Genomic DNA, 12,780 nt, shown 5'->3' on the forward strand with positions numbered 1-12,780 from the left:
GGCTTAAGGGAGGAAGCAACTCATGCTGCTCACCATGATGATATACATCTGATTGTTTCCAGCTTTTATCTTATTTGAACCGTGGCTCAGCATGCAAATTTTCAATGAAACAAGTATCAGGTACTCGATGAGATATATCAAAACAAACAAACAAACAAAAACCCACAAGAGTCTATACAGATGTCTCAGTTTTGTAACAGACAGCATCATAGAACGGTTTTATCCTTAAAGGTCATCCAGTCCAACTCTCCTGCAACGAACAGGGACACCTCCAGCTCCATCAGGTGCCTGACCTTGGGTGTCTCCAGGGATGGGGCATCCACCTCTCTGGAAAACCAGTTCCTGCTTCTCACCACCCTTATTGTAATAAATTTCTTCCTTATATTCGCTCTAAATCTTTTAGTTTGAAACCATTTCCGCTTGTCCTATCACCACAGGCTCTGCTAAAGAGTCTGTCCTCCTCCTTCTTACAGCTTTAGATAGAGAGGTCTCTCCCAGGTCTCCCTGGAGCCTTCTCTTCTTGGGGCAGAACAGCCCCAGCTCTCAGCCTGTCCTCATAGGGAAAGCATTCTATCCCCAGGAATCTTTTTGCGGCCCTAAGACATGAGCTCTCAAAATATTTTTAATAACTAAGCTTGCCTTTCCAAGCAAATGCACGCCTTCTCAGCTCCTCCACACTCCTGTTACGTATCTCAAAACCAAGCTCGGGCCACGAGGCTGCCCCCCAGGCTCGAGCTTCAACGAACTCCAGCTCAGGGCGGCGTCCCAGGGCCGCTGCTGAGGCCGTTAACTGCCTTTGAGAGCCCTCAAGGCCTTCGGCAACTCTGCACCTGCAGGAGGCGGCACTACCCACACATTAAAAGGAAAGCAGGCGCCCTCTAATCCGCCGTACTCCCTCCCCGCCAGCAGCGCCCCTTTGCAGCGCTGTGGTGGTGTGGCTGTGGAGGACGAGGCGTGTGGCCGCCATGTCTCGCTCGCAGCGCTCTCGCAGCCCTTACTATTTCTTCGTGCGTGAGCATCTGCCCCTGCTGCGGCAGCGCGGCCTGCCCGTGAGCCGAGTGAGCGATGGCATTCCTCACCTCAGCCAGGAGTGGGCGGTGAGGGGAGAGGGCTGTTGTTCAGGGGAGAGGGCTGTTGTTCAGGGGAGAGGGCTGTTGTTCAGGGGAGAGGGCTGTTGTTCAGGGGAGAGGGCTGTTGTTCAGGGGAGAGGGCTGTTGTTCAGGGGAGAGGGCTGTTGTTCAGGGGAGAGGGCTGTTGTTCAGGGGAGAGGGCTGTTGTTCAGGGGAGAGGGCTGTTGTTCAGGGGAGAGGGCTGTTGTTCAGGGGAGAGGGCTGTTGTTCAGGGGAGAGGGCTTGGGGAGAATGGAGGGCGGCCTCAGGGGAAGACCTCTGTGGGATGGCAGCGCCTTTGGGTGCTGAGGGAGCGTGTGCTCGTGGGGTGCCCTGCGTTGAAGCCAAACGGCTTTGTGAGGGAGTTATGTGAGAATTGACAGACTCCGTTTGGAAGCAAGGAAACGTTGATTTGTGGGGTTGCTGAAGGGAGAGGTACAGAGGCATTGATGGTTCTCTTTGCTTCAAGCTGCTGACAAAGGAGGAGAAGATGGTCTATGCAGAGAAGGCTCTGAAGTGGAAGGAAAAGAAATCCTTGCAAGCTGCAGCCAAGGAGGTAAAGGTGCAGGAAGGAGCAAGTGGTGTTTGCATCAATGGGGCTAATTGCTCATTCTGAGTACTGTAAACTGATAATTATCAGCCCTTGTCAGGCAGAGACAATTATCTGGAATGTGAATGTGGATGTTACTCACACTTTATGCCTAGATTGCATCGTGTAAGCCTCTGAGGTTTCTGGGCATCTGCCCAAATCTTTTTGCTGCCCTAAGAGCTCACTGTTCGTGTATGGATGTGCAGGACTTTATTAATAGAACTGCAACTCCCTCTTGGTCTCATAGCCACAGAAAAGTCTAGTTACTCAGGGATTTATCAGCTCAGATGAATACCTATCCTAATCAAAGGCAAATGAGCGTTTTGAGGTTTCTTTATCAAAGTTGTGGGAATTGTTGAAGATTTCAGTCTGAAAACTTCCTTCTATGCATCATTAAGTTGAACAAAACAATTTTTTTTAATACTTCTATTACACTTCAGAAGCTTAGCTGAAATTCCTTCCAACTGTGTGTTGATTGAGGTACTAAGATAACCGTTCTCTGTTAGTATTCTTGCCTTAGCCTTCAAGTCTTCAGGCACTTGTATACACACTAAGAATTTGTTCCACTTAGCCATAATGAGCAGTGGACATCCTGTCTTTCTTTGGTAAGAGGTGATGAATTTCATTAGAGTTAGTTGATGGAGTTTTCTCATCTTTTCTAGGGCCCTAAGAATCCAGTACCTGCTCACGTGACTACAGAGACGTACAGAGTGACATCTCTTCTTGATGCCTCTGCTATATCATGGATGAGTGATCAGGGTACAGTGATCTTACAGTAGCCGGTGCTGTTAGATAAAAGCTTGCCTTCTAAAGATATTCTGTGTTGTACCCGTACGAAGATAGTTTTCATTTTGGCAGTAGTTGCCTTTGTCAGATGTGTGCTTGTTCTTAGTGATGGTGTAGGCCCACGAAGACCTTTCCTCGTGTAGTTGGTGCAAATGCTCCTCTGCATCCCTTGAAATAATTCCACTACCTGTTTTTCTTTTAGCTTAATGGGTGTATTGTTACTAATACATTACTTACAGTTCCCTCAGGGCTTTTTGCTCTGACATTTGTGATTTACAAGGCCTAATCCAAGTTTGGGATAATAGAATGTTCGTACTGAGATCCAAGGGCAAGAAGCTCAAACTAATCTAACACCTATATAATATAAATGATATAAATGGGTAAGTACTTGGTCAGTACCTGTGGGACATCCTGGCTAGTTTCCACGTGTCTTGAAAAGCAAGCTTTTTACCATCTGTACCTTGTCTTCCAATGGATGTTTGGATTAGAATTAAGTAACAAACATGTTTTATTGTGGAAAATGATAGATGGTGACACTTGCAATAGAAGTTAAACAGCCAGTTAATAGAAGCTGTATCTGTGCTGTTTGGTCAAGTTTCTGCTCAAGCCTTTTACCTAACTAGTCTCTTGAACATGTCATAGTTATGCAGGCTCAGAAAATAGCAGCTCTGTTGAAAAAGTGTAATATCTGTTAGCTTTCTCACTGCCAGAATCTATGCTCAGCTGTTGCTATAATGTAAACTTGATCAGGTTGATGATGGTGACTTGAGCTGGCATAACTGATCTTTCAGCTGAGTCCGAGATGCGTTTTATGATCTTGCTCCTTAATATTTCTCAGTGAAAGTCTTGCGTGGTTGCCCATACCGGATTCATTTTTTTTCTTTGTGAAAAGAGCTCCACTCAGGAGGTCTGTCTTCCTTTCCCACTGCAGCTTGTGGAAATCAAGATCCATGTAAAGTAGTGCCAGAACTTAAGCTTGGGACAGGTGGTGCTGAGTATCATAGAATCTAGCCTACTACATCATTTTAGTAGAACAAATAAGGTTTTTGTTTACTTGTTTTGATGAGGGGCACAGTGTAAGGGTGGGTACTATCTTTAACTTCAGAAACAGCATTATGTAGCGTTTGTGACTGTTAGTTAAAGTATTGTTTGGTCATTCAAAACCAATAGAAGATACTTTATTTTCTAATTTTAATTAAAGTAACAAAATTATATCTCTTTTTTTCCTTTCAGCTGTGGTTGCAGACATCTTCTATTTCCTGGACATCTACAGTCACGGCAAGCTGCCGTCCCACTGTGATCAGCGCTTCCTCCCTTGTGAAATCGGGTGTGTCAAGTACTCCCTGAAGGAGGGCATAATGGCTGACTTCCATCACTTCATAGATGCAGGTGATTTCCAAGGAAGGGGGGTAGCCTGGAAGTAGTTCATCTTGCTCTGGGTTGAGAGGGAAGTTTTCTAGTGCCAGTTGCTGCTGTGCTCATTAGATTTCTGATATTAAGATAGGTTTATTTCTTTAGCTACAAGCGATTAGACTTCTACTTTAAATAACTGAGCATTGCTGTTTTCTGCTTGCTTTTGAACATCTACTTAAGTACTTGGTCTGCATGAAGCTTTGTAGAGGGCAGAATAAATCCAAAGGGCACTTCTGATGTTTGTGCTTTATTTCGTGCTGAGGAATGTTTGTTCTGGGCTTAACTTATAAATGCAATGCAATATACTCTTCAAATGAATGCAACTGAAAATATTTTTTTTCAAGAATAGTTGTGGTAGTTGTACAAGGCCACAGGGGAAGGTGAAGCTGCTCCTTTGTATAAATAAAAATCTGCTGCCTATTTCAGAGTTAAGGATCTGTCACTGTGGTGATGGATGACGGTTGTTTCTTTTTCTCCCATTCCTCGTGTTTTTCTGCAGAAGTACCACCACTTGGTTTTCGGTATCACTGCCAGGCTGCTAGTGAGTATCAGTGGAGGAGAAGAAGAGTGCTATGCAAGGCTTTACAGTTTTGGATTCTGCTTATCTGTTCTATATCCAGTTGTTTTGTAAGTCTCACCTGGAAGCTTCCCCTTCTGGGGACTTCCTGTCATCTTTTGAAGAGAAAGGGGTGAGAGGACAGCTTGCTGCAGTCACCTTGCTTATTTCTTGTACCCTCAAACAGCAGAGCTCTTCACTGCTGTGTTTCCCTCGTGACTCTTAAGCAGTGTTTATAGATTGTCTCTTTCCGTTAGTACAATTACTCCCCTTGTGTGCACAGGGAACAAACTTGGCTTATGTTATCCTACGTCAAGTATTTAGATAATGACCTCTCAAAAGGGGTAGATGTGCATGCATCTGCTCACAGCCCAGATTGCTAGCCTTTTTCAGGAAATAAGGTTTTCGTAGCTTCAATTACACATCTTCTCTGTAGGGAAAGAGAGGCATTGTTTTTAAGTATAGATGTATATACATCAAATTACAGAGGAGGGCAGATGGTGGTTTAAGAAACAAAATTTCTCATAAATTAAAATTTTATCCTCTTCACCTTTTGCTAGGTGATGCCACTCATAAGATTCCTCTGTCTGGATTTTGTCTTTCGCGTACTTGCTACCCAGTTGTCATACGTGAACTTCTTAAGTTTGCCCAGCCAGCTGGAGGTGCTTGTCCTCGTTTTTACTGCAAGGTATGATCAGGGTGTAAGGGAACTGTTGAACCACTGATCACCTGAGGTGAGCAGTGAGGCAGCTGTGGGAGCACAGGTGAAGGCAGTGCACCTGTATGACTGGAAGGGGTGGTGTCTGACTCCACCTCTCCCGGACCCCATTTAAGGGCTGACCACCATCAGGGAAGGATCTCTTGTTGCAAGAGATCCCTCCCTTGTGGAGTTTCTTTTGCGAGCTTCAATCTTTGGAAACAGCTGAGTGTTTCTCTTCTTATCAATTGTCTGTTTAGAAGGATTATCCAGAAGATAAAGTATACAATCTCTTTTGACTAACTATACCATTTGGTATTAGTAATTTGTCTTAACCTACACAAGGTCAAAGTAAGGCACTCAAAATCAAAACCTGAGTTCTCTTCCAGTGGGTAATCAAGGAGAGACTTTGCTCTAATGCGCATTCTGTGTGCAAATGAGTGATGGGGGAGGTTGGGACGATGACACACTCAAAGTTTTCTTCCATTATAGAAAGAAATTACCTTACATAAGTTTGGCAGTTGAAACCTGTTTTTTTTGTTTCCAGCTTTTTGCAGGAACTAAAAATGATATGGAACCTAAATAAGCAAGCTTCCTTTTTTGTTCTTTTTCCTTCCACACCTAGCCACACATACAAACCCCTGCTCTGTTAGAGAAAGAAGCTAACCTTTCCAGAAATGAGCGACACAATTTCTGCCTACTTATTCACAGCCTGCGTGTCTGGCTCTGTCTATTGATGAGCATTTCAGACTGTTCTGACACTGTTTGGAATTTTTAAGATTGTACTTAAGTTGAGTGTACTGGATAATAGTTGGGTAATCTCGCTTCTCTGAGGATGTTTTTACACTTTAATGACTTTTCACGTGAGAATGCTGTACATCTTATTTTTGCTGAATTGCTGATGAGTGAAATAAAACACTGAGGTTCAGAGGAATGTAAGCATCGTGCCAACTATATATAATTTTTTTTATTCCCCTTGAGCCTAGTGCTAGTTAACTCATAAAAGGAGTGGAGGATCTAGATCTTGGGCTCCATATATAAATACAAGTGCTGTGCATGGAGGGAAAATAACATACAGCAGTTAGTAGAGATGGCTGTAGTATGAGTTAACAGTTAACTTGTCTCCATGTATTAGCCCAGAATTTCTCCTGAGATTTGGTTGGAAGACTGCCTTGGTATTTGATTCCTCTTCAAGGTAATTTTCCGGGAGGTTGTATATAAACATGGACTTTTGTTTTGGGAATGATTTTTTTTAAGTGCAGCCTGAGGTCTTGCAGATATTAAATTATATACTGTACTTATTATGTTCTTGAATGTGACTGAGATTTTCTTTTTCTAGTCTGATGGCAGATTCCGAATCAGCTGGTGTCTTGAACGAATGGCTAGTGTAGCAGGTGGGAAAACAGTTGTTTTTGGCTTTTGTTTCTCCAAGAAAGGAGGGTTATCTGATCATGGACTGCTGTATTTGTCAGAAGGAGTTCAGGTCTCAGGAGTTTCATAAAAGCTGATACTGATAGCTAGAACTGTTGCGTGTGCTTCTTCTCTTCCTCCCCATAAATGCTGCATGGTTAGTCAGCTAACCGGCTAATGAGCAGATGAAGAGTACAACCAGAAAAAGGTGCAGAAGCAGTGAGATTACTGAGAAGGTGAGTGTAGGGGAACAGATGGGGGAACTAGCAGCTTCTGAGGAAAGATGGCCTGTAGGTAGGATATAGTGGAGTAAACTGAGAGAGTATAGGACCTGCCTTGATAAAATGCCAGATATTATTAATATCAGTGGCAGAATAATTTGTTGAGGTTTACGTGACTGTAGGGATAGAAGAAGATGAAGAGTGAACAAAGGCTGGCTGAAAAGAGTGGATGTTATGCTGATGTGGATTTCCTCTGGGCTATAGGTGTTCGGAGATCTCTGGAGCTTCTTACTGTAGAAGACCTGGTAATAAAACTGCACCAGAAGGAATGCCAAAAGGAGCCATCCAACGCTTGGGTGTTTAGAGAGCTAAATGTTGTCCTGTGGGATTTTTCCAGTAATACCAGGTATGTTGGTTTCTTTTTCTGTGGAAATGGGTATTGTTCTGATGTGTCTGGGTGCCTTAAGTGCAGCTTGTGCACAGCTAGGCTAAATTCTTCAGGAAACCATCTCATCAAAAGATTTCTTATCACAGCGTGGCTAAAACAGGAGATGTGCGTTGCTATCTTTCAAAAAAAAAAAAAAAAAAGACCGGTGTCTCTAATGCTGAGTCTGGAGCTTGATTTAAAGGACAGTTAAAAAAAGAAAATATATTGTGATACTTGAAGTCATAGAAGTGAGGAGATTCAGAGCCTTGAGAAGCTGGATTTTAGTATGTACCTCACACTGCAACTGTGATGATGAGCTAGATGTGCTTTCTAGTGGCAGAAAACAAGCTCAAGAGTCAAGTTACATCTCACACTTTCCTGAAGGAATTCTTTTTATAATGCTAGAATGCATGTATTTCATAGGATTGTTTTTCTTCTTTTCCTTACATGTCTTGAACAGTAATGTTTTTACTACTTTTGGATCCTTGTGTTCTATTATATAGTACCTAGAGGCATTGCAGAATACTTAGCACTGATACAGTTAACAGTGGAGAAAAGCTGAAGTATGCTTCTGTTATAAAGAAGAATTAATAATTTGATCTTAATTCTATTGAATTTTTTGTCTACTAGCACTTATCCCTGAAAATCTGCTTATGCTATGGACATCTAGATCACTGAGTAATCACTGCTGTTTCTTTCCTTCTGAAAGAAACTACTACTTCACAGTAGAGGAAAGCATTAAAGAGAACGGAGGAAAAAAAAGTACTTCATAACATTTGCAGAATGAAACGGGGATGGTTGTATTAAGAGGGATTTTCGTTGTAGTGGGAAACTTAAAGATAATCAGAATTTAATGGGGTTTCCTTTTGTCTCTGCCACAGTGTCTGGAAGGTTGCTGGCTAAGTGCAGTTCTCAACTCTACATAAGTCATCTAGATCTGTTAGTAAATGTTGGTCATCTGTGTAATTTTAAATGGATGATCACTGAGACAAAAGATAACCTTTGATGTTTGCTCCTGTTCCTTCTGATCAGGCCAACTGTTCGCGTTGATTAAAGATGTAGATACTTAGACAGTAAACCTCCGTTTCATTTTATGTAGGTGCAAGTGGCATGAAGAGAATGATATACTTTACTGTGCTTTGGCATCCTGTAAGAAAATGGCGTGAGTATTTCACAGGAGTTGTCTGCAGTGTGATGGCATTTCATTTTGTTACACACGCTTTTTGGCCCCGATTGCTTTGAGCACGGTGATTCTGAATCTTGAGTTTTATTTATTTCTTGCACTTCCAGGACTTCATTCTATTTTCACTTTAGTTTTTGTATTAATACTGTAAAGCAGTATGCTGCTGTAGCAGTTTGGTATAACGTGATGTCTATGATAATATCCATCACTTGGTCATCACTACCTTCGCTATTGGAGAGCTGAAAGAAATGTTCTTTGTTCAAATTCAGTGTTTTTCTTCAGAGGTTTACTAAGCTTCAGTTCGATGGGAAATTCTCAGTATATTTTAGTCCATCTCTAGAAATTTGTATACTGTTTTACATATAATGTAGATACGCAAGCTTCTCTTTTTTAGGTTGAGGGAAGGACAAATAGTTGGGAAAGAAATGCAGTTTAAGATCTCAGTCAATAGTAGTAATATTATTTGAGAGAAATAGTAATTAATTTTTTATTAAAAAAAACAACCAGTATTAAGCAAATTTCCAGTGATGGATTTAATGCTTATGAGTGGTTACATTTGACAGCATGGGGAAGTGACTGTGTTAATTTGATAGAATATGCTGGTGAACTTGGAAGCATTCAGGGTTGTTAGCTGCTTTGACAATATCCTTTTGCCCTCTGTCATCTCTGCGTCTTGATCTGTGGTGGCCTTGTCAGTTGAAGATCTAAGAATGCTGTGTTTCTGTATATAAGCATTACAACCCTATTAACAAAGCTTTTCTTGATTTCTTTATTTCCCTGGTCAAGTTATTGCATCAGTAGATCTTTCGCTGGTTCGTATGGAGTCTCACTGACAGCTGCTCACCTGCCTCTTGAAGACTTGTATTTCCGCTTCAGTCACAATCTGAGGCAACTGATACTGGATGCTGCACGTTTTCAGGTCAGGTTCTTCAAATTGTTTTCCTGTGTTATTTCAAGTTAACTCAAGTCTTCTAGACAGAACACACTTGGTAATTTCGGGTTAGCCATCTTCTGTTTTGGATGCTTTTTTTTTTTGAGGAATACTTGGTAGACTGAGAAAAGGAAAATAATCTCTAGCTGGGCAGTTTCTTGTGGTGTGTTATTTATTACTACTACTCCCAGGTATCACAAATAGTTACGCATGCCACTTTAGAGAAGACTTCTTATTTTGAATGCTTATTTCTTTCTGCAGGAAATGAAGGCCAGGGGTTCTGGAAGGGGTAAATGCATCCTTTCTCCAAGTCGAGTTCAAGATCTTGTCCCTTCTAGATGTGAGTTCGAGATTTCCTCATTTGTAAAGGGAAAGAGAGTATTTAAACATAATCCAGTTGCAGCTTTTTCAAATTTCTGGGCTCAGAAGTTACTGTCTGTCAGCAGCATAGAACTCAGCTCTGCGTGAGCTAGGTTTGTGCAGATATCATTGAATTTCTCTAGATGAAATAACTACACTGTTACTGGACCAAAAACTGTGGTCAGTAGGTCTATACAAAATCAGATTTTTCTCATGAATGCTGCTGTTTTATAACACCTTATTGTTTTGTCATATTTACTTCTTTCTTGCATGTTTAGATGCTTTGAGGCAGGGCAACCTTTAAAATACCATCTCTCTTCTGGAGTTGTACCATTTGACTCTGCACATACTTCTTGCAAGTATTTTGTTACTCCTGGATTTATAAAAAAAAAACTTTGCTCCAAGTCCTCTTCTTGGAGCTAAAATCTTTCTAATATAAAGTATGTGCACTTGATTCATTTGTGCAATATGTGGCTAACCTTCAAAATGGAACAGAATAAGGTTTGCAAGACAAATAACTGTAAGAACTCTGAGTTTGCACCTTATGTTTTTGCGTGGATAACACACACTGAATTAAATGCTGAAACTGTTCTAAATATAAATCATGAGATCTTACATGGACTTGGTGGTTATGGAGGGCAGAACCTGTTTCTCACTTTTCCTGTTAGAAATACTGAACACATTCCACTCCACAGCATATAAAAGAAAATTCCATTAGTTTATGCAAGCTTCAAGGATTTATTTCATTTGTAAACTATTTCATTAGGTGATTCTTCACTCCTTTTGAAGATGTCTTCTTATGGAACAAGTACCACACGCGGAAGAGGAGTCACTCGATGGCTGGAAAATACACGTGACCTGAGCTCATCTTTCAGCCACTGAAAATCTTCTTTACATCTCTATCTCTTTCTTTTTCTTAAGGAAATAAACTGCTGTCTGTCTGGAGAAAATGTTGGTTGTCTTTTCATCTTACGTGCAACTTTTGATTGTTCAAGTTCTTGTTGAAATGATGAAACTGTTACTTACTGGACTTAGAGAAGATCTACTGGAAGATGTTTTGAAGTTGTGTCCTCTCTAAAAAGAAATGCTATGGTAGTTCTGTTTCTTAATGGATGGAGTGCAAATTCAAGAGTGATTAGCAACATCATTGAATTAGAAATTCTTTAGTGGCCACTCCAGCTTTAAACAAGTGCTGCTTTATTTTTTTTCTTTAGTAACCCCCTTCACCTCATCTGTATATGGAAGATAAAATTTCAGTGTAACTCTCTACAAATGGAGAGAGCAGTGGAGGTATGACAGGATGCACTGGAGAGTATACAGTGTCATGGTCTCAAAGGATTGCTCAGAATTGGTTTCTTCCACCCACTGAGAACTCGAGTAGTCATTCGATGCAAAAAAGCAGATATTCTATGAAAAAGTGTGGTGACAGTTTGTCAAACGGTTTACGGGCAGGTTCGGCCCGGTTCTGTGACGATTGGTGCGGGGGACCCACGCCCCAGGGAAGGGGGAAAGGGAAAAGGGAGATGGGCCTAGGAACAAAACAGCGGCAGCGATCTGAGGAGGAAAGCTAATTTACTAAATAAGATATCGGAAAGCAAAATAACACAATGTAATACAATATAATTGGAATTAAAGCTAATAAATCAAATAAAATGAGCAAGAGAGAGTGTCCGATAAACCGAAGGCCTTACGCTAACGCTGAAGGCGGACGGCAGCGAGCACCCACTGCTGAGTCGATCCCAAAAGGAAAGAGGGTGTCCCGTGACCGCAGACAGTTTTTATCTTTCCCTCTGTGCGTAAACACGTAAGAACGCAAAGCATCGCAAAGTCCTCTGGGGAATGGAGTTGTTCTTCTCTTCTGAGACAGGTATACCTGGAACTATCGATGATCCACGGAGCTGGAGCATTAACTCTTTAACTCTAAATGCACTACGTGATGTTACGATGTGGAATACCAGTACCAAAAATCATAAAACCATGACATTCCACCCCTTATTCCACATCACTACATCATGTTTGATATATATGTATAGAAGAACAGTGGTTAACATGCATTATATACACACACACACAACATATATAAGTATATACATGGAATTACCGACTGCACTCGCCCAACATCAAATTCCCTTGTGGTACACACTGAACATCCCCATTCTTCTGCATCACCCACCAAGTGGACCCAGGTCCCTGAGCAAAAACAGTTCCACGGAGAGGTTTGCCCTTTCCAGAAGCTGGAAGGACCCAAACTGCTTTTCCCAACATGTTCTTTACGTGTACTACAGGGACCTTATCTCCCTCTACAGTAGGTAGAGATCTGGATTGGGCAGGACCATCACGATTGATGGATCCTCGAGTGTTGACCAACCAGGTGGCTTCTGCCAAATGCTTCTCCCAGTGCTTAAATGTTCCGCCACCCATTGCTTTCAATGTGGTTTTTAACAACCCATTGTACCTTTCAATTTTACCAGAAGCTGGTGCGTGATAGGGGATATGATAAATCCATTCAATACCATGATCTTTGGCCCAAGTATTTACAAGAGAATTTTTGAAATGAGTTCCATTATCGGACTCAATTCTTTCTGGAGTGCCATGTCGCCACAGGACTTGTTTCTCGAGCCCTAAGATGGTGTTTCGGGCGGTAGCATGGGGTACTGCATATGTTTCAAGCCACCCAGTGGTTGCTTCCACCATGGTGAGCACGTAACGCTTACCATCGCGAGTTCGTGGCAAGGTGATATAATCAACCTGCCACGCCTCCCCATATTTATACTTTTGCCATCGCCCTTCTTCCCAAAGAGGTTTCATTCTCTTGGCTTGTTTAATTGTGGCGCACGTATCACAGTCATGGATAACCTGTGCAATAGCATCCATAGTTAAGTCCACCCCTCGGTCTCTAGCCCATTTATATGTTGCATCTCTTCCTTGATGGCCAGAGGTCTCATGGGCCCAGCGAGCTAAAAATAATTCACTCTTGTGTCGCCAGTCCAAGTCTGCTTGAGCCACCTTAACTTTGGCAGCTCGATCTACCTGATGGTTATTTTGTTGTTCCTCAGTTGCCCGGCTCTTAGGAACATGAGCATCTACATGGCGCACCT

General features: G+C 41.9%; 1 protein-coding gene across 1 annotated transcript; it reads left to right on the plus strand.

Annotated features, from left to right (window-relative positions):
* The first annotated feature begins 965 nt into the window (after positions 1-965).
* On the plus strand, positions 966-10,564 carry LOC136053336 (protein maelstrom homolog). Its single transcript, XM_065744099.1, has 12 exons — positions 966-1,097; positions 1,579-1,665; positions 2,361-2,457; positions 3,718-3,873; positions 4,397-4,438; positions 5,014-5,141; positions 6,490-6,544; positions 7,046-7,187; positions 8,308-8,370; positions 9,178-9,310; positions 9,584-9,662; positions 10,449-10,564. Exons 1-12 carry the CDS (start codon positions 966-968, stop codon positions 10,562-10,564), a joined length of 1,230 nt encoding a protein of 409 aa, XP_065600171.1.
* The last annotated feature ends 2,216 nt before the right edge of the window (positions 10,565-12,780 follow it).

This window comes from Cyrtonyx montezumae, unplaced genomic scaffold (genome assembly GCF_038088225.1).
Source record: "Cyrtonyx montezumae isolate F1298 unplaced genomic scaffold, pur_monq_1.0 scaffold_3, whole genome shotgun sequence".
NCBI lineage: Eukaryota > Metazoa > Chordata > Aves > Galliformes > Odontophoridae > Cyrtonyx > Cyrtonyx montezumae.